At 47.2% G+C, this 23,090-nt stretch overlaps 1 protein-coding gene across 4 annotated transcripts in view; it reads left to right on the top strand.

Annotated features, from left to right (window-relative positions):
- Positions 1-23,090, top strand: part of LOC144179212 (uncharacterized) — a 313,597-nt gene that overhangs the window by 222,207 nt on the left and 68,300 nt on the right. For all 4 annotated transcript variants that reach the window (XM_077707500.1, XM_077707507.1, XM_077707480.1 and 1 more), the window contains one exon: positions 8,617-8,775. In XM_077707500.1, the coding sequence (XP_077563626.1) occupies positions 8,617-8,775 (159 nt within the window). The remainder of the gene's footprint in view (positions 1-8,616; positions 8,776-23,090) is intronic.

Raw genomic sequence — 23,090 nt, 5'->3', positions numbered from 1 at the left:
GAAATCACTTTTGAAATATCTTGAAAAATGCCACCTATCCCACCAGCATGACTTAAGATATCCTACTTTTGAGTACGGTGACAACTTTATATATAGCTGGTGCTGAGTATCTTGAGGTCGGGTGGTTAGCTGTTCATACTCATCCTTCGCTAGGGGAAATTGCATCTCGCGTCTTTTGGGGGCTCTACCCCGCATGCTTGCTTCTGTGGTGCCACGGTATTTTGCGTGAGGCCTGCATAGTTTATTCATTAGCTATCAATAGTTCATTAGCATCAATAGTTAGGCATAGACGGAGGAGTAGTTCAGACAACGTGAATTTGCCATGCGACTTCAACACGTTAGCAATTGTAGCTGTTTTTGACGACATGAGATTGCGCAAAAACCCTTCAATTTCGTGTAACTACTTTTAGTGCTTTACGAAACACATAAATTTTGCCCATTTTGATTACGAAAAAAGCACTATGACAGAGTACGACACGCCTCATTATGCACTGTTATCCTCGAAGTATGGAGTTTTTTCTGCGCCTCGTGTCTTCAAGCAACCCAAAATGACTTTAAATTCATGGCGTACTCTTCGTGACGGACGAAGCAATTTCTTTTCAGCCGATATAACCTAAATATTGATATGGCTGGCTGATTTTTTCACTCGAATCAAAAGGATCTTGGTCCCGTTTTGTCGGGACCAAGATGTCGGGCTAAAAGTACTAATACTATGTGCAAATAGACTCTTGCTCCCTATACACCATCGTGAACCTCTCTCCACACACTTTACGCCAGCCTTATAACAATGCTTCAAGCTGGCTTCTATTACTCACTATATACGGCGTAACAACTCGCCACTAAGTTGTTGAGCCTGACGACCGTGCCAAAGCAGGCAGTACTGTTTCCGAGCACTCCCCAACTGTTCGCCAGTAAATGAAAACCTTTTCCCTACTCCTATTGATTGGGCTTTTCTCGGAGTCCTGCGAGTAGTTCAACGCATTCTTAAGATTACGATGAAGAACTAGATGTGGAATTCACGTATGGCGGGGAGGCAGTGAGGATCCCGATTGCTATGCATACTTTAGGTATCATCGAGGTTTTCATGTCAATAATGCGTGTATTGCGTTTTTCGAAATTAAACCTTGACAAGAAAGCTTTAGCAGCTGTAGTTCTGCGCCCACGGGATATAATATTCACGTAACAAATCTGATTCACATTTTTCTTGACCAGATGCGTATCAAAGTGTTATCCACTTCACGACAGCATCGAGAATCCTCGCCGTGCGTGACTTATACGCTACCCGACTGCTGCAACTTGCCTTAAATAACTTTTTATTCCCTTTATTCGTTACTCCAAAGTTTTGTTGTGCACTTCGCACACCGTAGATTATTCAACATCGTCGTACTCTACGTCCTTCCTTTTCATGGGTGAGGCGGGCTTGCGTGAATTCAAGGTTTCTTACTTTAGTGGTTTGCGTCTTTCACTTTCTAACTTCGTGTTCAGCCTGCCCCCTGTCTTCATTGTGGTTTTTGAGTCTTGAAACAGGTTTCCTCGCTTTCCCTAATGGTAGTAGCCACTTCATTAGCAAGATTTGACGACCAGTTGTCACGACAAGCGGGAAAATATTTATCACTTTCGTCGCATTACTTTCGCCTTTATTTACCTATTTTAGGCTCAGATGCGGAACCTGCAGCTAAACCTATAGCTAAAGTAACCTGTGTATATGATGATGATCGTTGGATGTTTATGGCGCAAGGCCAACTGGGGCAAAGAGCGCCAAAACAATAGCCGATGATAGGAGTGAAACCTTAAACACTAAGTAAAATCAGCAAAAACAAAAGTAAAATCACAACACGACAATGAGCATGGCTGGTGTATAGGGCCAGATTTCATGATGCGTGATAGGAAATGAGGTTTAAAAACTTGACGTCGGACAAATACTCAAACACACGTTTCACGGAAACAATGGCATCATCACCTAGGAAAAACGATGGATGTAGGGGAATATGTTGTCTGTAGAGTTCTCTGAAGTGGTTGTGTCGTGTTGTGTGAAGTGCCTTGCATGTGATTAGTATGTGCACCACGGATAGGGCCTCTCCGCACCTGCTGCACTGGGGTCTAGAAGATCCCGTCAGCAGATACGAGTGCGTCGCATGGGTGTGCCCTATCCGCAGCCTACCCAAGGCGACTTCCGTGTGTCTGTTGCGTGAGTCAGCTGTGTACCGTCCCAAGTGTGGCTTTATTACATGTAGTTTGTTGTCTATCTGTTCATCCCAGTGTGTTTGCCATGTTCTGCGCAGGTGTTGTCTTATGTGTGGCTTGAGGTCTGGGTAGGGTACCGTTGTAATGTCCACAGTGTTCCTGAGTGCAGCAGCACCGGCCCTCTCGTCTGCCAACTCGTTCCCAGCGATCCCTGCGTGCCCTGGGACCCAGCAGAGGACCAGCTCATGCTTTTGTGCATACACGGACATGATAGTGCTGAATACAAGATTAACTATGTGGTTTTTTTGGGGCTTGTGCGATGACAGTGCGCGAACAACACTCAAAGAATCTGTATAGATGATGGAATTGGGAATTTGAGTTTCGAGAATGTGCCGTACAATCAGTAAAATTCCATACGCTTCTGCTGAAAAAATTGATGTGTGCACGCTCATGGTTCTGGCTGCACTGAAATTCGGATCATGAGCAGCGCAGGAGACCATAGTGGAGGTTTTAGACGCGTCACTGTAAAATTCAGCAAGTGGGTATTTGAACTGCAAGGAAAGAAAGTGCTGCAGTATTGCAGCTCGCGGTATCCGATCTTTGTCAAGCTTTATAAAAGAAAGGTCACAGAACACAGGGCGAACTTGCCAAGGCGGTAAAATGTTTAAAGAGGATGACCTGTACACGTCTAAAAACGAAGCACTCAGATCCGAGGCTCGCTCTCTCGCTCGAAGTGAAAAAGGCGGAGTAACGGACGGGCGATTCACAAACAGCACAGATGTGGATGTATCGTTAAGGACAGGATAAAAAGGGTGGTTATTCTGAGATGAAATTTTAAAAGCATAAAGTAAGTCCATGTACGTTCGCTGGTTCTCAAGGCTCCACTTATTACATTCAACATATAGACTCTCGACAGGGCTAGTGCGAAAAGCACCCGACGCAAGCCGTAGCCCCAAGTGTAGTACTGGGTCAAGCATTCGCAATGCTGTTTTACTCGCCGACCCATATACCACACTGCCATAGTCCAAACGAGACCCAACCAAAGCAGTATAGAGCCGTAGTAGGAGTTCTTTGTCGGAACTATACGAGTGGTGGGAGAGAACCTTCAGGATATTCATTGTTTTAAGACATTTATGTTTAAGTTTCTTGATGTGTGGGATGAATGTGAGTTTCTGATCAAACACAACACCTAAAAATTTGTGCTCCCTGTTCACATGAAGCGACACGCCATTAAGTGTAATGTCTGGGTCTGGAAGGATCCCACGCTTCCTAGAGAACAGAACGCAGGAGCTTTTTGCAGGATTCAATTTAAAACCATTCTTGTCTGCCCAGCTGGCAAGTTTCTTGACGCCGAGCTGGACTTGACGTTCGCATATTGACATATTACAAGATTTAAACGATATCTGCACGTCATCTACATATATAGAGTAAGAAATTGTAGACGGCAGTGCCTTCCCAAGGGAGTTCATCTTTACTATGAAGAGAGTGCAGCTTAGAACTCCATCTTGCGGCACGCCATTTTCCTGCACGTGTACCTTTGACAGTGCAGAACCAACTCTGACGCGAAAGGTTCTCTCTGACAAATAACTAATAACGGTATTTAACATGTTACCAGAGACACCGAACGACTTAAGGTCCGTAAGTATGCCATAACGCCATGCGGTGTCATAGGCCTTCTCTATGTCAAAAAACACCGTAAGACAGAATTGTTTGTGAATGAAGGCATCCTTAATGTATGACTCTAGTGCCACAAGTTGATCGTTTGTGGATCTCCCTGCCCTGAAGCCTGCCTGGTAGCTCTCAAGAAGACCGTTGTACTCCAAAAAGTACACAAGCCTCCGGTTTATCATCTTCTCGAGAAGCTTGCATAGGCAGCTGGTCAGGGCAATGGGTCGATAGCTAGCGGGAGAAGAAGGGTCCTTCCCTTCTTCCAAAAATGCTACAACTATGGCATCCCTCCAAGACTTTAGAATGTGCCCCGAAAGCCATATCTTGTTGAAAAGGTGAAGAAGTGTTACAAGAGTGTCTGTGTGTAAGTTCTGTATCATTGTATATGTAATGTTGTCTGGGGCTGAAGCTGAGGGTTTACACGTGTGCTCAGAGAGAGAGAGAGAGAAAGACTTTATTGCATGATCCTGCGTGGGGATGGGGAATCAGGAGACCCTGTGAAGTAGGGGGTGTCCTCTTCCCATTCCTGCCTTGGTTAAGGCCTCGAGGGGCATTGGGCCAGTGGCCCGGCTCGAGCTACTAAGCTTCCTCCAGCCACGCAGCCTCTCCCCCGTACCCTTGGATGGGCACGGTAGTGAGTCGCGCCGGCGTCAGAGTGCTCCGTTCGCTCTTGCCGAGCCAGGGCTTCCTCGAGCCGCTGGATGGCTTGCCTCTGCTGCGCGCAGTTCGGCGATGTGATCATTTTCACTACATCCGGTGGGATGTCGGTCGGGGTAGTGTTCGCACTCGTAGTGTTCTCACACGTATCACTCGCGCACTCCGTGTTTGCACACGCGTCAGCGGTGTCCACGTTTTGGGTGTCACAGCACTGGGGATCGCGCACTGCACCGGTATTCACTCGTCCGCCACCCTGTTCGTCTCGGTGGTGGTGGTGGGCTTGCAGGATGTGGGACAGGGTAGCGGGTTCATTCGTGCATTCACTACACATGTAGTCTTTGAAGCGTCCTGGGCACACGTAGCGCGCCAGAGCCGGTGTAATCACAGTTCTTGTTTGTAGTTGTCGGAGTAACACCTGCTCGTGCCGGTTGAGTCCGGGATGAGGTGGGGGTTGTGTCCTTCTTTGCTCTTTGTAGTACCGGAGTATTTTCCCGTACTCCAGTAGTGGTTCGTAGTCTTCTTCCTCTTCGTTCTCCTCGTTGTCGTTTCCTTGCTCCTCGTCGCCTTCACCGTCATACCCTGCGGCCCGCGCCGTGTTCGAGAGGCGGGGGGGCGCCGCGCGGTGTGTAAGCTCGCGCGCGACGGCGTCCGCCCTCTCGTTCCGGTTGGCCACTCCGCCGGGTATGAGGCCGACGTGGGCAGGAAACCACCTGAGGTGTGTAGTGTTGGTCTTCGGGCCGGGTAGTGGTCGAAGGAAGCGATGGGCCGGAGGACCCACGCTGCCTTTGCTGTAGTTGACTGCAAAGGCAGTCAACCACCTCTGCCTTTGCAGTCAACTACAGCAAAGGCAGCGTGGGTCCTCCGGCCCATCGCTTCCTGCACCCCTCAGCTCATGAAATGTGAACTCAGAGTTATAAGAAGTGGCTGACCTGTCATTGTCATGTAAAGTCTTCTTTTCGGCCATTTGTTTGTGTTTCATGAAAGTGTTTGTGTAGTGTGCTGAACTGGAAACGCGTTGGAAGTGTTGTGCGAGTGTGTCAGCCTGGTCTTCGAGTGTGTCCCCTGTTGTGCTGACCAGAGGCAGGCTGTGTGTTTGTTGTCCTTTAAGTTTGCGTATTCGTGTCCATACTTTCCTTGTGTCTGTGTAGGAGTTTATTGATGTTATGAAGGAACGCCAACTCTCTCGTTTTGCCTCGCGACGCACACGTTTTCCTAACGCCTTGGCCCGTTTGAACAAAATGAGGTTACTCGACGTGGGGTACCGACGAAGGACACCCCACGGCTTGTTCTGGGCCTCTCGCGCCCGCCTGCAGTCCTCATTCCACCACGGCCTCCGCTGGTTGCGCGGGGAACCAGAGGCGTGGGGAATGGACTTTTCGGCGGCGTCGAGGATGTGCGCCGTGAGCAGTTGGGTAGCTTCTTCAACGTGTAGGTGTCTTATGAATGTGTGGTGCAGTTTGGATGTCTCTGTAAATGTATTCCAGTTAGCTCTTGCTTCATTAAACCTTTTATGGGAAGATGGACTGCTCGGGCCTGTACCTATATACGTTAATGAAGTGGGGAAATTTATTTATTTATTTATAATATTTATATTTATATTTATAATATTTATATTTAAATAGGGACCCATATGGTCACTACCATATGGGTCCGTGCCCACACCCCACTCAAGACATGGAAAGAGAATTGCAGAGCCAATAGCCAGGTCAAGATGTGAGTATGTGTTGTGACCTATGTTATGGTATGTAGGCTGTTTATTGTTGAAAAGGCATGCTCCAGAGGATGTAAGAAACCTCTCTATCAGGTGACCTCGGGCATCCATACGAGAAGAGCCCCAAAGAAAATTGTGAGCATTAAGGTCGCCTGTTAGAATGTATGGTTCGGGCAGCTGGTCAACCAGCGCCTCAAAGTCAGAACTCAAAAGTGTAACATCAGGAGGAATGTATATGGAGCATACCGTTATCAACCTATTAAATATTATTAAGCGTATTGCTACAGCCTCAAGGATAGTGTTTAAAGTGACAGGGTGGCATGCCAATGATATCCGGACGATTATGGCCACACCGCCAGAAGAGTGTGTGCAGCCATCCCTGTCTTTCCTGTATACCAGGTAACTATTCAAGAAATTTGTGTTTTTAGAATTCAAATGTGTTTCCTGAACACACATTACACTTGGCTGATTGCTATGCAGAATCTCATACACGTCGTCAAGATTATTCAGAAGGCCTCTGCAGTTCCATTGTACTATGTTCTCTCTTCCCATTATGAAGTGTTCGGAGCTACTGGACTGTGTTGTTTATGTGTCGTCTTTCGGGGCTGTGACTCTCGTCTTTTTTGGCTTGTCGGGAGGCTTTGGCGTCGGGACGCGTTCCTTGCGGTGCACCGCAGACAAGAATGGACCGACGTCCATTTCATCCTCGGATGTCCTCGGAGCGCCTGAGGGATCAGGCTCCTTGGACCGCGAACCCTTTGGGGCGCGCTTTTCCTTGCCCGCAACCACCGAGGGATTCAGGAACGCCTCGGATGGCGCAGGCGGTGCGGTGGTGGTGGGAGCTGCCGCTGGCTCCCCCAAGTCCATCTCCTCTGCGCCATCGCCTGTGGCTTGGGACGCTGGAGTGGAAGTGGAGGATGCAGTATCTCTTCCACCAGACGTGGTTGGCCCCACAGCCGCTGCTGGCTCAGCGAGCGGTGCGGAGGCGGGTTGGGCTGCCTGAGGCAACCCAGGGGGGGGGGGGGGGGCGGGGGCGGGACCAAGTCCGACTCGCGGTACTGGGTCCCCGCAGAAACCAGACGCCGCTCCGCCCCCCGGCGAGCTGCGTCGGCGTACCTCCCCAGAGGGAAAGAGGCGAACCTCTTCTGCGCCTCTGGGAAAGTGATGTTTTCCGTTACCTTGATGTTGATTATCTTTTTTTCTCTCTGGAACATTTCACACGTGCGGGAGTACGCAGCATGAGGTCCATGACAGTTGCTGCACATTAATTGTTCAGCCTGGCAGTTATCTGTCTCATGATCTTGCGATGAACATTTCGCACACGTTGTTTTTCCACGACAGGAGATGGTGCCATGCCCGAACCGTTGGCACTTGAAACAGCGCCGCGGGTTCGGGATGTACGGCCGGACAGAACAATGAATGAAACCTGCTTTGATGGATTCGGGGAGTGAGGAACGGTCAAATGTTAAGATTATATGCTTTGTCATGATTTGCTTATCATCTCGCCGCATGGTGATGCGCCTCACTGCCGTCACGCCCTCGCCTTTCAGACCTTCGAGCAGATCGGCTTCTGTCTCATTTATCAGATCTGGCTCAGAGATCACACCCTGAGAGCTATTGAGGCTACGGTGGGGTGTGACTCTGATGTCCAGATCTGCCATGCGATTCTGGGTAAGGAGGCTTGTGGCTTGCTGGTAAGTGTTCACCTCGACCAGGACTTCGCCGGCTCTCAGTTTCTTGGCTTTGAAAGACTTGCCCAGGATGCCTTCAAGGAATTTGGTGATAAGGAACACTGACTGGGAGGAGATAGGATTCGACTTGTTAAGAGATTCAACAATCAAGAATCGCGGATAGTTATGTGGCTTTTGGTGTGCAAGTGTTGGCAAGGGTGGGAATGTAGCTTCGGTGCGGCCCCTTTTCGGGGGCCGATCACGTTTGGAGGGGGGTTTGGAAAATGCCATGTGATACATTGGAAAGCAGGGAGACGGGGGTACTTTCTCCTTTGACCTTACCCTGGTAGTCAAAGAGGTCCCGGAGCTCCCTGCCTGGTAGACAGGCAGGGAGCCCATCGGCCGGAGCTTGACCAAGGCTCCGACGGCCACCGTTTACGGCTTCTACCCTTCACCTTTAAACACCTCGCCACGGTTGGACACGGCTTATGTTGGGAGCTCGGGGTCCGCGGTGTCGCTGCTCACCGTCACCATGAATACTCAAGGTGCCCCGTGCGGGGAGTAACCTGTGTATAGCTAAAGTAAACCTACCGATAAAGTAACATGTTTGGTTACAAGACCAACACGCCAACGGAACGAGGTTTCAAGGGCGAATCAAGGTTTAGGTTGTAATAGTTGCTATTGTACAGTTTGGTAGTGTTTAATTGGTTGAATCTCATTTGACAGCTTGACAACGGCTACACGTCCGGGCTCTTCAGCGGAGCAGGACCGTTCAACGGCAGACCAGGGCCGGGCGGCCCACAGGGGCTGCCGGGACCGAGGGGGCACCAGGGCCCCAAGGGTGACCAGGGACCCCCGGGGCCTAGGGGCCGCGACGGACACCAGGTGAGCCATCACCCGTATCCGCTGTTTGTGCTGCCCTCTCAGAGTTCACTGGCTGCACATAGTCTCGCTCACTCACGACTGACTTGGGGCCGATGTCTCATTTACCTCGTATAGTTTACTGATGCGACTGACTAATTTTACAAACCATTCGCACTGGAGTTAAAGAATTGTGCTGCTAAACACGAAGTGTGGGGGTTTCAATTTCCAGTTACGAAGTCTATTCAAAATGGAGCGGAAAGGCCAAAACGTCAGTTTAATTGTGACCACTTTCTGCTCACGCTCAAGAGCCTACAGTGACACCCGGTTATAGCGAACTGTAATATCCGCCGCAATTCGTTCGATATATCGAATAGTTCAATATAGCGAAACCCGGCGATAACGAGTTTTTTGTTAGGAGCTCGCACTACGCGGGACACCTCCCCCCTCCACCCCCATCCCCGCATGCGGAAACCAACACAATGAGAAGTATGTCGTTACCATACACAAAAAATCAATTTATTGCAAGCAATAAAGCTACTTCACACCTCAACTTTCTACTTCACAAAAAGAAATTATTCTAGTTCTCACTTTCATTTTGGCGGCGTCAATTAGCACAGCATTTGAGTCCGTGTCCTTCAGTATCGAAACAATAATGTTTGAGCCTATCAACTGCCGAAAGCGCTTCATTAAGTATTGGACGGCTTTCACTGGCGACATCCTCTGCCCCTTTGGAACTTTCAACAGCACCAGCCGCCATTACGTCGACGACGGTGTCTGCATCAGAGGGGCTCACAGTGACGGCAACCGGTTCTTCGACGACACTCAGGAAATCCTCGGAGGAATTCTATGGTCCCGTTTTGTGGTGCGCGATTCCAGTCATGAACCATTTTCAACTAGCCCTTCAGTTACGAAAAGTGTCGGGCGTCACGTCGCTCCATGTGAGGCTCAACGTCTCGACCGCGGCCAATCAACATCTCGATTACCGCTGTGAGACCATGCATTCCGTCGGCAATTCTAGGTTCACCGAGTTCGATATATCCGGTCTGAACTTCGTTATAAGGAATATGTTTCGCATGTATTTTCATAAATGATTCGTTTTTGTTCGATATATAGCATAATTCTCGCTCTATCCGGGTTCGTTATAGTCGGGTTTTACTGTATTTGGTCTAATATAATCATAGCCACCAATGGCGAGGTGGCTCACAAAACAGGGTTAGCTTTTGCGCGTAAATCTAGGCCTCACCTTATAAGTAGCATTACAACCCGTTACGCATCAGTTTGTCTACGTTCATATAGATGAACCAAGTGATACCTTTTTTGCGTATGTAACGGCATATTTCATTTGACCTTTTAGGGGCGAAGCTCCTTAGGGCGTGGGTCTGTCCATCCTCGACGTATGTATGTAGCCACCTCTAGTTTAGTTCTTGGATTGTTTACTAGATGGCGTGGCTACCTCTAGTTTAGTTCTTGGATTGTTTACTAGATGGCGGTACTTGTATATGATGAAAAGATGCGCTTGGATTGTTTACTAGATGGCGTGGCTACCTCTAGTTTAGTTCTTGGATTGTTTACTAGATGGCGGGGAGCGTTGTAATAAAATCCGTTCGCTGTTGGCGCGCGCTCCGAGTTGCCCGATGGATAAGGCTGCAGATGTGCGAGCCCGCGAGGCAGAAGCGCTCCGTGAAGCTGCGTGACGCCGCCGCCAAGATCCTGCCGTACGAGAGCGGGAGGCCGAAGCGTGTCGTCTGGCTGCGCGACGACGCCGCCAAGATCCCAGCGTTCGAGAACGAGAGGCCCAAGCGTCACGGCAACGGCGCGAGGACCCTGCCGTACGCGAAGCGGCACGGCTGCGGCGCGAAGAGGATCTCCAAAACGTCAGAGAACGGGAAGCGGCGAGAAAGCGCGCGTATCGGCAGGCAGACCCCGATGCAGTGAGAGCTCGTGAGGCGTCTGCAAAACGCATCAGGCGAGCTCAGCCCCAAGGTGCCGACGCGCGGTTTAAGCGAGACTTTCTAGACGTTACGTTCGGACACAGATGTAGTGGGCGAACTTTCACTGAAGAGTCACGGTTTTACCGATGATTTCCCCTCAGGAGCTTCGCCCACTCATCATCATTCACCCCGTGGATATGCTGTGAATTTTTTTTATAAGAACACCAAGATGAATATATCCCTCGTAATTTTTTAGTCTAGGAATATTTAGAATATTAACTGCAATAAAATACAGAACCCCCCACCAACCCTTCCCCCCAACTTCCCCAACCCCAACCACCGCGAGCGATGGGATACCTTGTTGTCCGGCCCCGACCTACGAACCAGCTCGCGCTGGCAGTCAGGGGCCCGGAGCTGCTGGACGCATATGGGACCCGCGAAGAAGGTTCCACCCCATCTAGTGCCTGCGTGTACTAACCATTTTAATGGGCTCCATAAAAGTTGATTTTCTCTCTCTAAAAACTCCAATGAATGTATCTAGCAGAAAACCCTGAATTACGATGGTGCAGAGTGACCAAAGAGATGCGAAATGCCAAAATTTCTACACTCTAAACTTTTTTTCCTCCCATATACTCCCTAGAGGTTCTTTTTCGCCTGTCCTCTAGTGGTCCTCCTTGTAGGAGTTTTTTACTACATGGAACAGGGAGGTTTTGTTTACCTCCTCAAAACAGGGCGTTTTTAGGTTATTGAAAGGATGTATTTAGGGAGTGTTAAGAAATGTTCGGGAGAATTTAAGGAGGTCAAAATGGAGTATTCTTTACTTCCTGAAGGGCGTTTCTAAGTGATGTTTATGGAATTTTTAGGCGTTTGAATAGGAGCCTATTATGGCTCCCTTTGGAAGTACTTATGTTAGTTTAGGGGCGTTTTTAGGAGGTTCAAGGGAAGCATTTACTTCTTTTGAATGGAGTTTGACGAAAGCTTGGGGAGTTTTGTAGGCCTTCCGAAAGGAGGTTTTCAAGGCCACAAGGGAGAATTTCTAGTTCCCTGTGGGAGTACTGATTTCACACGGTTTTTCTCGATTTCAGGTTTATTTCAAACGAACTTTCGCAGACAAGTTTACATGCTACATGGTGTACACAAGGAGGTTCCGAAATAACAACTTATGGCGACCTCATATTAGAAATCACAAATGGTACATTGCTAAATAACACGCCAGTTAGGAATTGAAGACAGCAATACGATGCTAGTTGAACAAACCGTAGAAACAATATTACTACAAGAACTGGAAATACGCGAAAAACAAAGATAGGCACAAACACAACCGCATGGTAAGTGAAATAATTATAGAATACTAGCGAATCGAGAACGCGTAAGTACTTATCAGAACTTATCAGTACGCATCAGCGCTCTGTACACAGTGAAAAAAATGGTTGCAATGGTGTACAACAACAAAAAAAAATTCAGTAGGTGGTGAAACGAGCAAGAGCTGTGTGCTAGTTGAACAAATTGTAGAAACAATAATAATACAAGAACTGGAAATACTTGAAAAACAGATAGGCACAAACCCAACCGCATGGTAAGTGAAATCATTATATAATACTAGAGGATCGAGAACGCGTCAGTATTTATCAGAACTTATCAGTACGCATCAGTACTAAGTACACAAAGTGAAGAAAAATTGGTTGCAGTGGTTTATAACAACAAAACAATTTTTAAATTTGTGGTGAAATGAGCGAGAACTGTGCAACAATTTGATATTGAAAGGTAACAAGCATTTTGTAGGTGGTTAAGGCACAAGAGATAAATGATGTAGGAGACAGACTGCAGTGAGATGGCTATGGATAAATGAGTAATATAAAGAACGAAAAATATGCTGCGGAAAATACCAGTGCGTTTTGATAAAGACAAAAATGCGCCAAGAAAAGTGACCGAGTCTGACGGGTTAATTGCAATGATATAGAACAGAATGGGTGGTATCGCGACAGCTTCTTTAAAGTGAGAACAAAAAGCCATGAAATTCGTGTTTTTCGGATAATTTTTAGTTGATTCATTTCGCACCAGTTGCCAATATTATTTAGATAATTGTTTCAAGCTAAATTAATTTGTTAATATTATTGCTTCACTGAAAGATAGCTGTATTATCAGCATACCGAACGGCCCATCAAATACCCCCTTGACAGTAAAAAAAGAAAAAAGAAAAAGTCAGAAATATAATACGGAATTCTTTTTGACTACTATCCAATGATTACAGGATTGAAAACAAATATTAGTGAGCGATATTGATGCGATAAAAATTAATTAGTTCTAAATCCTTCACACGTGTTTTGGTGCTGGCAGGGTCCAAAAAGGCATGTTCCACAAACGTTAGAGCTCTGTGTGCCTTCTTGGGATATTGAATGTTGAAAACCCAGAACGATGCAAACAGACTACACAGTCCTCCCAGTAAAGATGATGCAGTCAAGACACGCTGGCCATCGATGTGGAGGCTAACTTCCCCGTTCACTGGATGCAGGCAGGGAGTCAGAGGAACATCTGCCTGAAAAAGCAAAAAAGAAAAAAATGCCCCACACGTAAAATTCAAAACAGACTATATATGGTTAAATGAACTTAATAATTCGGCACAGTAATAAAATTGTAAGGCCAGGTTCCTGCGAATTCCAGTGCCTAAATTAGGAATGCAAAGGCTTCATAAAACCAAGGGCCAGTACATTAACCGTCGTGGCTTTTGCAGCAATAAAAAAGATATTACTTCTGCACAATATACTCGAGCACAACTTTGAATGACAGTGAAGATAAAATGCAAGTCTCTGTAGGTTGATAAATTAGTTTTTGTTTTTGACTGAAAAACACTTTGGTATTGCATGATTTTGTTAACTGCTGTTTCTTGCTTTAAGATGCCAGCTTGCATCTATTCAAGTGAGTGGGCACACAGTTAAAGATGCAAACCCTTACACTGCCTCTCCCCTACCATGGTGGCTCACTTTCATAGAAAAAGTGCAGCTTTTGCGAGCTGGACGGCTGTTGCAAGCCGAGGCAATACTCACTTCTGCTGGAGGGGCCAACTTGGTGTGCGAATGCAGCCTTGCCTTGTACAGCACAGCCTATCCTGCCTTAAGATCTATGAAGTAATTCAACTCGATAATGTATCAGGATCTGCAGAAGAAAATCGTGTCAGAAAATAATGAATTCATGCCGGACAGGCACCCACTGTTTCAGTTATACTTGCAGATACCTCCACCTATTTCCCTCCTGGTGTTACATCCAAAGCTAATTTGTTACGGCTTGTCTCATCAAGTATGGTCATCTGTCATAACACAGCTAGTCATACACGAAAGTCCTTCACTGGGTCAGAAAACACTTTCTTTTTTACAGTAGTGATAAACTAGGCGACTCAGTCATCCGTATTCTGACACCTTAATATTCTGTGTCACCGAGCTGACAAGCATGATTGGTGCATAAGGTCATTTGTAGCCGCAACCGTTACTACAGCCTTGTTAGCTAACGTAAACCTCGTTCATGGCACCAAATTACTTGTGATTGCATGGCAACAAAAAAAAAACAGCTGAAATGGAAACGCTATTCTCGCAAACTTACCAACGCTGCAAGCCACACACACCTGCCTTAGTTAATTTACCGTGATTGTAGAAGTTTCCGTCACGCAAAACCACAGTGCACTTTTTGGAGCTGCAAGCTCCGTGTCAAAATCGAGTGTCAGATGAATCGAGTAATTTTTGTGTATGGTCTTACTATTGATTGTGCCAAAGTTATTATCAACAAAAGAACAGTGTGTGCATTTTTCTTCTAAAAAATTATATCCTTTTTTATGCCCGGCAGACTTGTGTCATGCTACGGCAAACTCGATTCTCTTCCATAAGGGCATGAATTTGTGTTTTTAATTACGTGGCCTTAGCTGGCGACTGACGGGCCCCGATTGTATACAGACCCCTCATTATCATCCGAAAGGGAATAAAAACATTTCGGTTTCGAACCACGTCGCCGTCGTGGTCCACACTATTTGCATTTAATCGTTCGATAGGCATTTAGCATCTTTTACGCATGTCACCGTTTCCTTAATAGGGTGCGCTGTTAGATTTGACGAGTCGACTCAAGCGAGCAAACAACCCCACCGAATCTACAGGGCGCAGTTTTCGAAGGGGGTGGCCGTCTGATCTGCGGCTTTCGCCGACCAGAGCGCTAAGAATGAGTCAGAGCCTTAAACGAAAACAACACAAAGACTTATATTTGGACAGGCAAGCCATCAGGAGCGTTAACAAATAGATATTACAAAGTATAGCAGTTAACTAAAAAGAACACGAGCAGTTCGATGCATATGAGAGACAGAGTCCCACAATATTCACCGACCGGGCCCGACGATGCACCGCTGTCGCAGGCGATTCGGCTACCTGAGTAACCGTCCCGTTGCTTTGAAACGACGCCGCGCGCGACAAACGATTTCATCTCGAATGCCCTGTTACAAACCGGCCTACAAAAGAATGCGAATGCATACCCCAAAAGCCACAAACAAGTACAATAAAATGAGTGTGCGCTTTTTTCTTTGCCCGTGCGTGTACGTGCTGTGTGCGGCACGGGTACTTCGCAGTTAACCCTATCCAAACGTTTGACAAACGCATCGACTGATGACAGACCACTTACCAGCGAGCTGTCCGCAGCTGTCGCCGTATCCAAATGCTGATAGCGGCCGTTCCTCGTGTGACAGGGGCACATAAAAATCTTTCCACCAAATGGCACTACTAGTCCTTCTGAAATAAGAAAAAACGATGGCCCAAGGCGAGACTTGAAGCTCCGGCCGCACCGAGTCACCGGCCGCGCTGCGTTGATAGCACGGAGGTTGTTTACATCCGGGCAGCAAGTCGTGCCGCCAGGGCAAGTTGAGTCGCTGCAGTCGGGTGCGTTGGCGCGCTGGCACGAGAATTTCAATCGTCTATATATGCGCAAGCAAGCGAAGTAGATGAGCATTGCAATTGTTTGCAACGGCGAGAACTGTCTCTTTGTTATCAGCAGAGTTTGACAACACCTATCGCCAAAATAAACAGATTGAAACAACACGACCGCGCTGTCTGCCTGTGATCGCGCTGGCTGAAGCATCTATACCGGTATACGTACGGTATGGGGTTTGTAGCTGCATGCAACCGTCGCGTCCTGCTTACTCGTTCTAATTAGCATTAGGCCACGGTTAAAGTGCTGATACACGGAAACAACAGAAGACTAACATGGCGACTGCCCGCTTGAGATGATTATGCCAGATGTGGAGTTTATTCTGGACGTGGTAATATATAAGGAACAGAACGCCATCTCACAAATGGTGTTAAGTCGTTCTAAATCCTCCCTTTTGCTACCCGGATGGGCAACGGTACTACCATAGAGGTTCGTCCACTTATTTAGACCATGCCTAGGGAGTACATTTTTTGCTATAAGTACTTTTCAGGGCACATTACTTGGTTAAAACTCCATTTCCGGCTAGTTTGCGTTTACAGTGTAGGGAGGCGGGTTGAAATTGGTATAAAAAGAAACCTCGAATATTTTGCAGTAGGACTATTCTCCGGCTGCACGCGCACGCGGAAAGCATTAGTTGTTTTCGCCACGTGTTGCCACGCTGTGGTACCGAGTGCAAGTGCGTACTGAAACGTACCGCTTTTATTGGGCCCTCCAAAATGCGGTCGTACGGTATTTGCGCGTTTTCTATCACGGTTTGGCAGCTCTCCTGAAACAATAAAAATATAATACTTCCTCGGAATTCAGTGCTTTCATCGATACTCTATAGGTTTTTATTACAGTACCGGCACCAGCTCCAGTCCGCACTTTCTGACATCAATGGTTCCACAAACAATACCACAACGAGCGCTTCCTTCCGATTAAGTTGTTGACAGCCTGTTAGGTGAGTGTTGGTAGCCAAAAGGTTTCGCGTTCTGCACTTCGAAGCACCTAAGGTATCGCCAAAAGCATTTCCGCTGCCATGACATCTGTCGGCCACTGCGTCGTGGGGCGCATACGCATTCCCTAGTGGTTTCAGCACAGGCACTGTCGGATCAAAGCTACGTTCGTGCAATTCTGCCCTCTTAGCTATTTATTTATTCATAAAGCAAAAATCACCGTGTGAGAGCTACATTACCGGGAAGCATCATTTGATTTCTAAGTAAAAAAGAAATTTGCCGTTATTTGTGGTTGGTTGTATTGTACGCAAAAAACTCTGGAGTTGTGCCACGCAAGGAGTTCATTATTTCGGCAGCCAAAATAAACTTTACAATAGAACAGTTTGATTGTCGGGACGTCGTTTCGAGCAACAACCCACACCGTTTGTCACCTCATTTGCCCTTGGACTGATATTTGTAATATTTACTACGATTGCGGCAATTAATAAATGTCGCATCAGTCATCACACTCACTTTGACGGGACTAAAGCCAACTCGATTACATACTTGATTGATTGTAGGGTTTAACGCGCCAACGCAACGCAGGTGAGGGGGGCGCCATAGTGGAGGGCTCCGGATTAATTTTGACCACCTGGGGATCGACATACTTCCCTTTCTGACGTCTCAGATACGCGTATATGTTGCCATTCGGGAGCCTAAAAAATAATTTAGGTAGTATACTTGCTGAAACAACGCGGCGCGTTGACATACTACCTCTGCTAAGGTTATTTGCTTATTTAGTAGCATGTAAGCGCCAGGAAGCTACCTATAGGAATGAAATATCTACGAGGCCCACGAGCCTGCAGACGCCAGGCCATAACACGGAAGAAGGCACTGCCCTGGAGCCTTCCATAAATGCTTTCGCAGTTTGCACGACCACCGCGATAGACGCCCCTTTGTTTAAATACGGACAATACTTGTGGTGGCGCCGCAATCCCTTTGCATATTAAATGGGTCAACGCCCAAACAGCATAACCAGGATATGAAGGACCATTGTTTGCCCGACTGGAGAATGTTCCGGTTGGGCTTTTGAACGATGAAAAGGACGAATAATTACTCGACCTAAAATGACCATGTGCAGCTGTGTTGCGCAACCATTTCTCGTCTTTTATGCACTGGTTACTCAAATATGGAACGATTTATTCTGGATCTACCGTGAGACCATTATTTCAGTAGGTAATGTGCTGTCCCTGCCGAGGAACTCAGCGCCGATTTGACAGACATAGCGTGCTTTTATCGGTCGTTGCAAGAAAGCTTCGAAGTTGATGGTTCCGCGACAGCTACCACATAGCGTGAGGGAAATAATTTGCCTAGTACCTAGCGACGCCTGGAGTCCCTAATGTTCCGGGTGACATTCGGTTACGTAACAAACAAAGATTATGCAGAATATGCCCCTCATAAAAATCTTTACCGAGATTTAATAAACTTGTTATCGATATTGCTCAAAAGAATCCTATAAAGATTTTGTCAACATTCTATAGAATATTTCTATTGAGTTTCCATTACAAATTGGCCACCGCGTTTCAATTAAAAGTCTATAGAGCCAAGTCAGTAGGCCTTATCGGTTCTGAATGTAGTTTCTTATGAGTTTTTTATGGGGTTTTTATAAAATATATTCAACAGGCTTTCTACGCAATTTTTACTGAGTACAGTCGCAACAGCCGGTTGCGTGGAGATCAGGTTTGAATACAGTTTCTGACGGATTTTTATTAAATTTATGGCAATTAATTTTTTATAAAATTCCTATTGAGTATAATCGTAACATCGCGTTGCGGGTAAATAAAGTTTGAATAGAATGTTTGATGAGTTTTTATTAAATTTGCCTGGATTAGCTTTCTTAAAATTATTATTGATTATGGTCGTATCAACCTGTTGCGTTTGAGTCAGCTTTGAATACAGTTTCTGACGGGTTTCTATTAAATTTATCTCAGTTAGATTTCTACAAAATTCTTATTGTGCCCAGTCATCACAACCAGTTGCATATGAGCTAGGTTTGAACAGAATGTCTGATGAGTTTTTATTAAATTTATCTCTATTACCTTTCCATAAAATTCTTATTGAGTATAGTCGTAATATCCTGTAGCCTGTGAGTCAGGTTTTCTGGCAAGTTTTAACAAAGGAGCTTTGCAGGGGCTCGAACTCTCTGGCGGTGATCTCCGCCACTCCAGGCGCCACCGCTCCCAAGTGCTCCCAAGACGAAGTGATGGGACGTCCATCGCGCGATCTCGGTTGATGAGGCGGGGCAGGCGGCGCTCTAGCACCCCACATATATGCAGCGATATGCTACCAGACCTCCGTGGGTGGGCTATAGAAACGCAATACAGAGTCTATTGAAACTCAACATAATGAAGGTAATAAGATTCTTGTTGCGTGTTCGTTATAAAAAGTTTATTGCCTGTCTAATGACCACAGTCCACACATTCGGAGTTCAAACGACTTTATAGAAAGGTAATACAAACTTTGTTAAAACTCCATATAATGAAAGCAATAAAATTCCTGTTGCATTTTTGCAATAAAAAGTTCATTGATTTTATATTGGCCACAGTTTTTAAGATGGGAGATTTGGTTCACTCTATAAAAACGCAATATGAAGTGTATTAAAACTCAATATCTTGAAGGCTATAAAATGTTGGTTGAGGTTTTGCAATACAAAGTTTGTTGACTTTTTAACGAGCACAGTCTATAAACGATGAGTTTTAATTGACTTTTTGTTGACTCCATAGAAACACAATAAGGGGTCTATTAAAACTCAACGCCCATCATGAAGCCAGATGGTTGGCACATGTGCCAGTTTTAGCTCTAGTGGAACGAACCGCTACGGTAAGCGCATTGCGTCGCTCTGTGTGTTGCCTCTTCCACGCTGTGAACATGGATATTGTCAAATGTTCATTTAGGTTGATTTTACAGCGAAGCTATTAGCCTCTTGTTGATCGGAACTTTCGTCTGGTAAACAAAAAAACCCAGGCAGGACCCACCACTTTTTGCTCACGACGCCGAGCGCATGCGTCAGGCTATTCAGGCATGCAGCATAGAGCTCAGAATTCGTGTAAATAAAAAACTACTAAACAAGCATCGAAACCGCATGATGGATGATAACGCGCCAGTGAACAGTGGAAGCCCCCTCCCCAACCCCATGTGTTCTCGTAAAGATAAGGTTTTCGGCTTCACTCGAAAAGGGAGGGGGTTGACGCCATTCGAGGGCTAGGGCCCTCGTCAGGGCAGGCAAGACCCAGCAGTTCTCGTCCCAGACGCCGAGCACATGTGTCAGGACCCAGAATTTGCCGACAGAGAAGCCGAGTGCAAGCGACAATCCCGCCGAGACAACGAGGAACATTTGAGACCCCCCCCCCCCCCCATCAGCATGCGTATACTGGTTTACAACAGCTGCGCTGGGCATCCGCTTTCGCAGGGTTGAATGGCATTCATTTTTTTATGTACCGTACTTGATACCTGCCAGCCCTTAGAAACTGCCAGAACTAGTCAACCAAATTGTGACTACAGGAGCCACGTTGAGCGGTCATTCGGCTTCTTATTCTCCCTCTGGCGGACTGGTTACAGCCGGTTGGTGAACTAGAGAGTCGCAGCGCGCGGTCACATTCATTTTTTCTCGCGTTTAATCTCTAGCCGCAACTGATATAGAAAATATAGAAACAAATCATCATTTCCAGGCAGGTCCGTCTGCCCTGTGTCGGCTGGAGAACACGTGAATCAAAAACCGTAGCAGCAGAACGAACCCTAGACTAGCAGTGCTTTAATAAGGTCACGTGGTGAGAAGTTGTCCGGGGCCCCATTCAATTAAAAAAGGCCAGTAAACAGTAATTAGAGTAAAATTATGCCACATTTTTTTCACTCTCCGGTTACCCAAAAAGTTATTTCTCTGAAAGCAACTTCGTTCTTTCATAACAGCGTCTGTAGTCATCAGCCCAACATACCTTCTAGTACTCTTTTCGTGAAATTTCAATCCGCTCATATGGTTAAGGTGAGGTAGTTTTTTAGGTGAGGTAGAAGGTAGTACAGTTAGGGTGAGGTAGAAATACGGGGCACAGTCCCCAGTATTATAGCCGTTCAGTGCAACGTCGTGCCAGCCTAAAAAATTTCCCCGCATTTCCCCGAGGGGAAGAATGTGAAAGTGCGAATGCAGGAGTTGAATTTGCGCGGTTCGGTAATGTTCGCGAAAGAGAGATCACACACACACACACAACTACAAAGAAAGAAAGATGCATTTATTCACAGACACCTATTTGTGTTGTCGTTGTACTTGATTGCTAGAGCGGATCTCAGCTTTGAAATTTCGTGTCAGTACTCCTTTAAGCGGGTGCATTAGCCCTTCTCACGCCCGATTCCTGGCCAATCCCCCACGTGGGTATGTGCCATGTCAGCGGCCAGGCAGCGCGCGCCCATCTCCCCCCGCTGCCAAGGAAGACGAGGAGATTCCTGGCAAATCCCCCACGTGGGTATGTGCCATGTCAGCGGCCAGGCAGCGCGCGCCCATCTCCCCCCGTTGCCAAGGAAGACGAGGAGCGCGCGCACCCGCAGCTGTTGCTATGTGGACGGACGGCGGTCAACGGAATTCAGGGTCGCTTATAAAGTGCATTCGCACTTAAAACCCTTCTTCATTCTTTGTCGCTAGAGGGATTGCCCATCTTGGCTCGCTTTGTTGTAGCCCGCATGCGGTGTTATATTGCCGCGAACCATGCATTGGGTTTGTTTATTTGGGTTTTGCTTTTTCCGCCCGGCTGCGCTGGTCTGTGTTATCGGTGTAGTCTGTGTGCCAAGGGAGGCGCGTGTTCCGTTCTTTCTTTCTGTGCAGCATGTGTTATCTCTTCTGATAGGGAGAGCGTTCCGAAATAACGCCGACAGCCTACAATAACCTTCGTTGATCTACAGTGTTCTGGATACAAGTAGACCCGTGAATTAGACTATTCGAGAAACCCTCGCGCCGAGCGATAAATTGCCGCAGAGCAGATGCCGCGGCATTCGATTCGCCGACACTCGCGTAGGCACGTCACTTGTTGACTGATGCTTCGCTGCCTCTGTATTATTTGAGTTGTTAGGGGAGCACAAGTTCGCTCCAATAAACTTGTTTTACCTTGGAGTCAACTGCGTCATCTTTGGCTGCGTGACATCTGGTGGAGGTGCGGCTTACGCACCCTTCATGCTCCCTACGCCTTCGGGAAACCGAGAAGCCAGCCCAAGCTGAGCAAGCCGCCGACTTCAAGGTTTACCAGCCGAGTTTGGTCTACTACCAGAACCAACCAAGAAAAAGACCGCTCCAACCGACGACATGGTGCAACAAGCCACTCCTCCCATCGTCCTGCAACAACCCTGGGAACCACCATCGTTCCGCGGATCCCCCGGTGAAGACCCTGAGTACTGGTTGGAGAAAGTTGAGCGCGTCCGGATGGGACGCGCTCAACTTTGTCGCGCTCAGGTGGGACGACGGAGAAACTTTTCGGCATGTGTTCTTCTATTTGGAGGATGAAGGTCGAACTTGTTCCGAGAACCATGAAAGCTCTCTGACTGACTGGACTCTCTTTAAAGGAGCCATGAAGAGAAAACACAAGTTTGGTTCATTCGAAAGGTTGCCTCGTTAGAACCATAACGACACCACTTCGCAAACTTCGCTCAAATAAGCTACATAATTAGGAAAAAAGGAAATGACCATGCGACAAACCAGCTCATTTTCCGCAACAGAACCTATGATGTCACTTGGGAATGCTCTGCGATTGGCGGAGGCCGGCAAAAGCAAACGCATGTGAGGCAGGGCTTACAGTTTGCATAGCAAGCTATATGCCCGTGAAACATACTGCACATTCTTTTTATGACAAAGAACGGTGGAGAAAACGGTTGAAGTTCCGAACGAACACGCAAGCGTGGGCGCCAATGCGTACGAAACTACCGCCGGCCGAGCTCGACATCTCGCCGTCGCGCAGACGAATTTTCAGGTTCGAGGCCCTTAGGGGCCAATGAACCGTTCCAGCACGTACAGCCGCGACCTTGCTTGGTATCTTAATCCCTTGACATGAGGTTGGCCGTCATATCGCCAACCAGCAAAGCTAAAAACAGAAACGAGGGGAGCAAGGAACAGCAAGACGCGACGAGATAGTGCCAGTCGTCGCATAAGTTTCGAATGGTGTTGGCTTGCTGCTGTCGTTACGAGCTCGTTTCTAGTTTACAACCACTGAACACTTCAGTTAGTTCGAGTACTTTACAATGAAATTCCGTTGCTGCGTTTTGAAATGCCCATGTAGTACGGGCAAATCGTCGAGGGAGTGCGACATCACCGCCGGTGAAGAGATCTCCTTTCATGTGCTGCCAAACGACGAACCGCGGCGAAGCGAGTGGCTACGTTTTGTGAACTTTGCAAACGGAGGAGAAAGGGAGCTAAAGGAAGTACGAGTGTGCTCGCTTCATTTCCGACGAAGTGATTACGGCAGGGACCCTTACGTTAGCTAACTCCTGGGACATGCTGGCG

Source organism: Haemaphysalis longicornis, unplaced genomic scaffold (assembly GCF_048455015.1).
Source record: "Haemaphysalis longicornis isolate Haplotype H1 unplaced genomic scaffold, Haemaphysalis longicornis Haplotype H1 scaffold_1, whole genome shotgun sequence".
In the NCBI taxonomy this organism is placed as follows: Eukaryota; Metazoa; Arthropoda; class Arachnida; order Ixodida; family Ixodidae; genus Haemaphysalis; species Haemaphysalis longicornis.
This window is presented reverse-complemented; position numbering and strand designations above follow the sequence as displayed.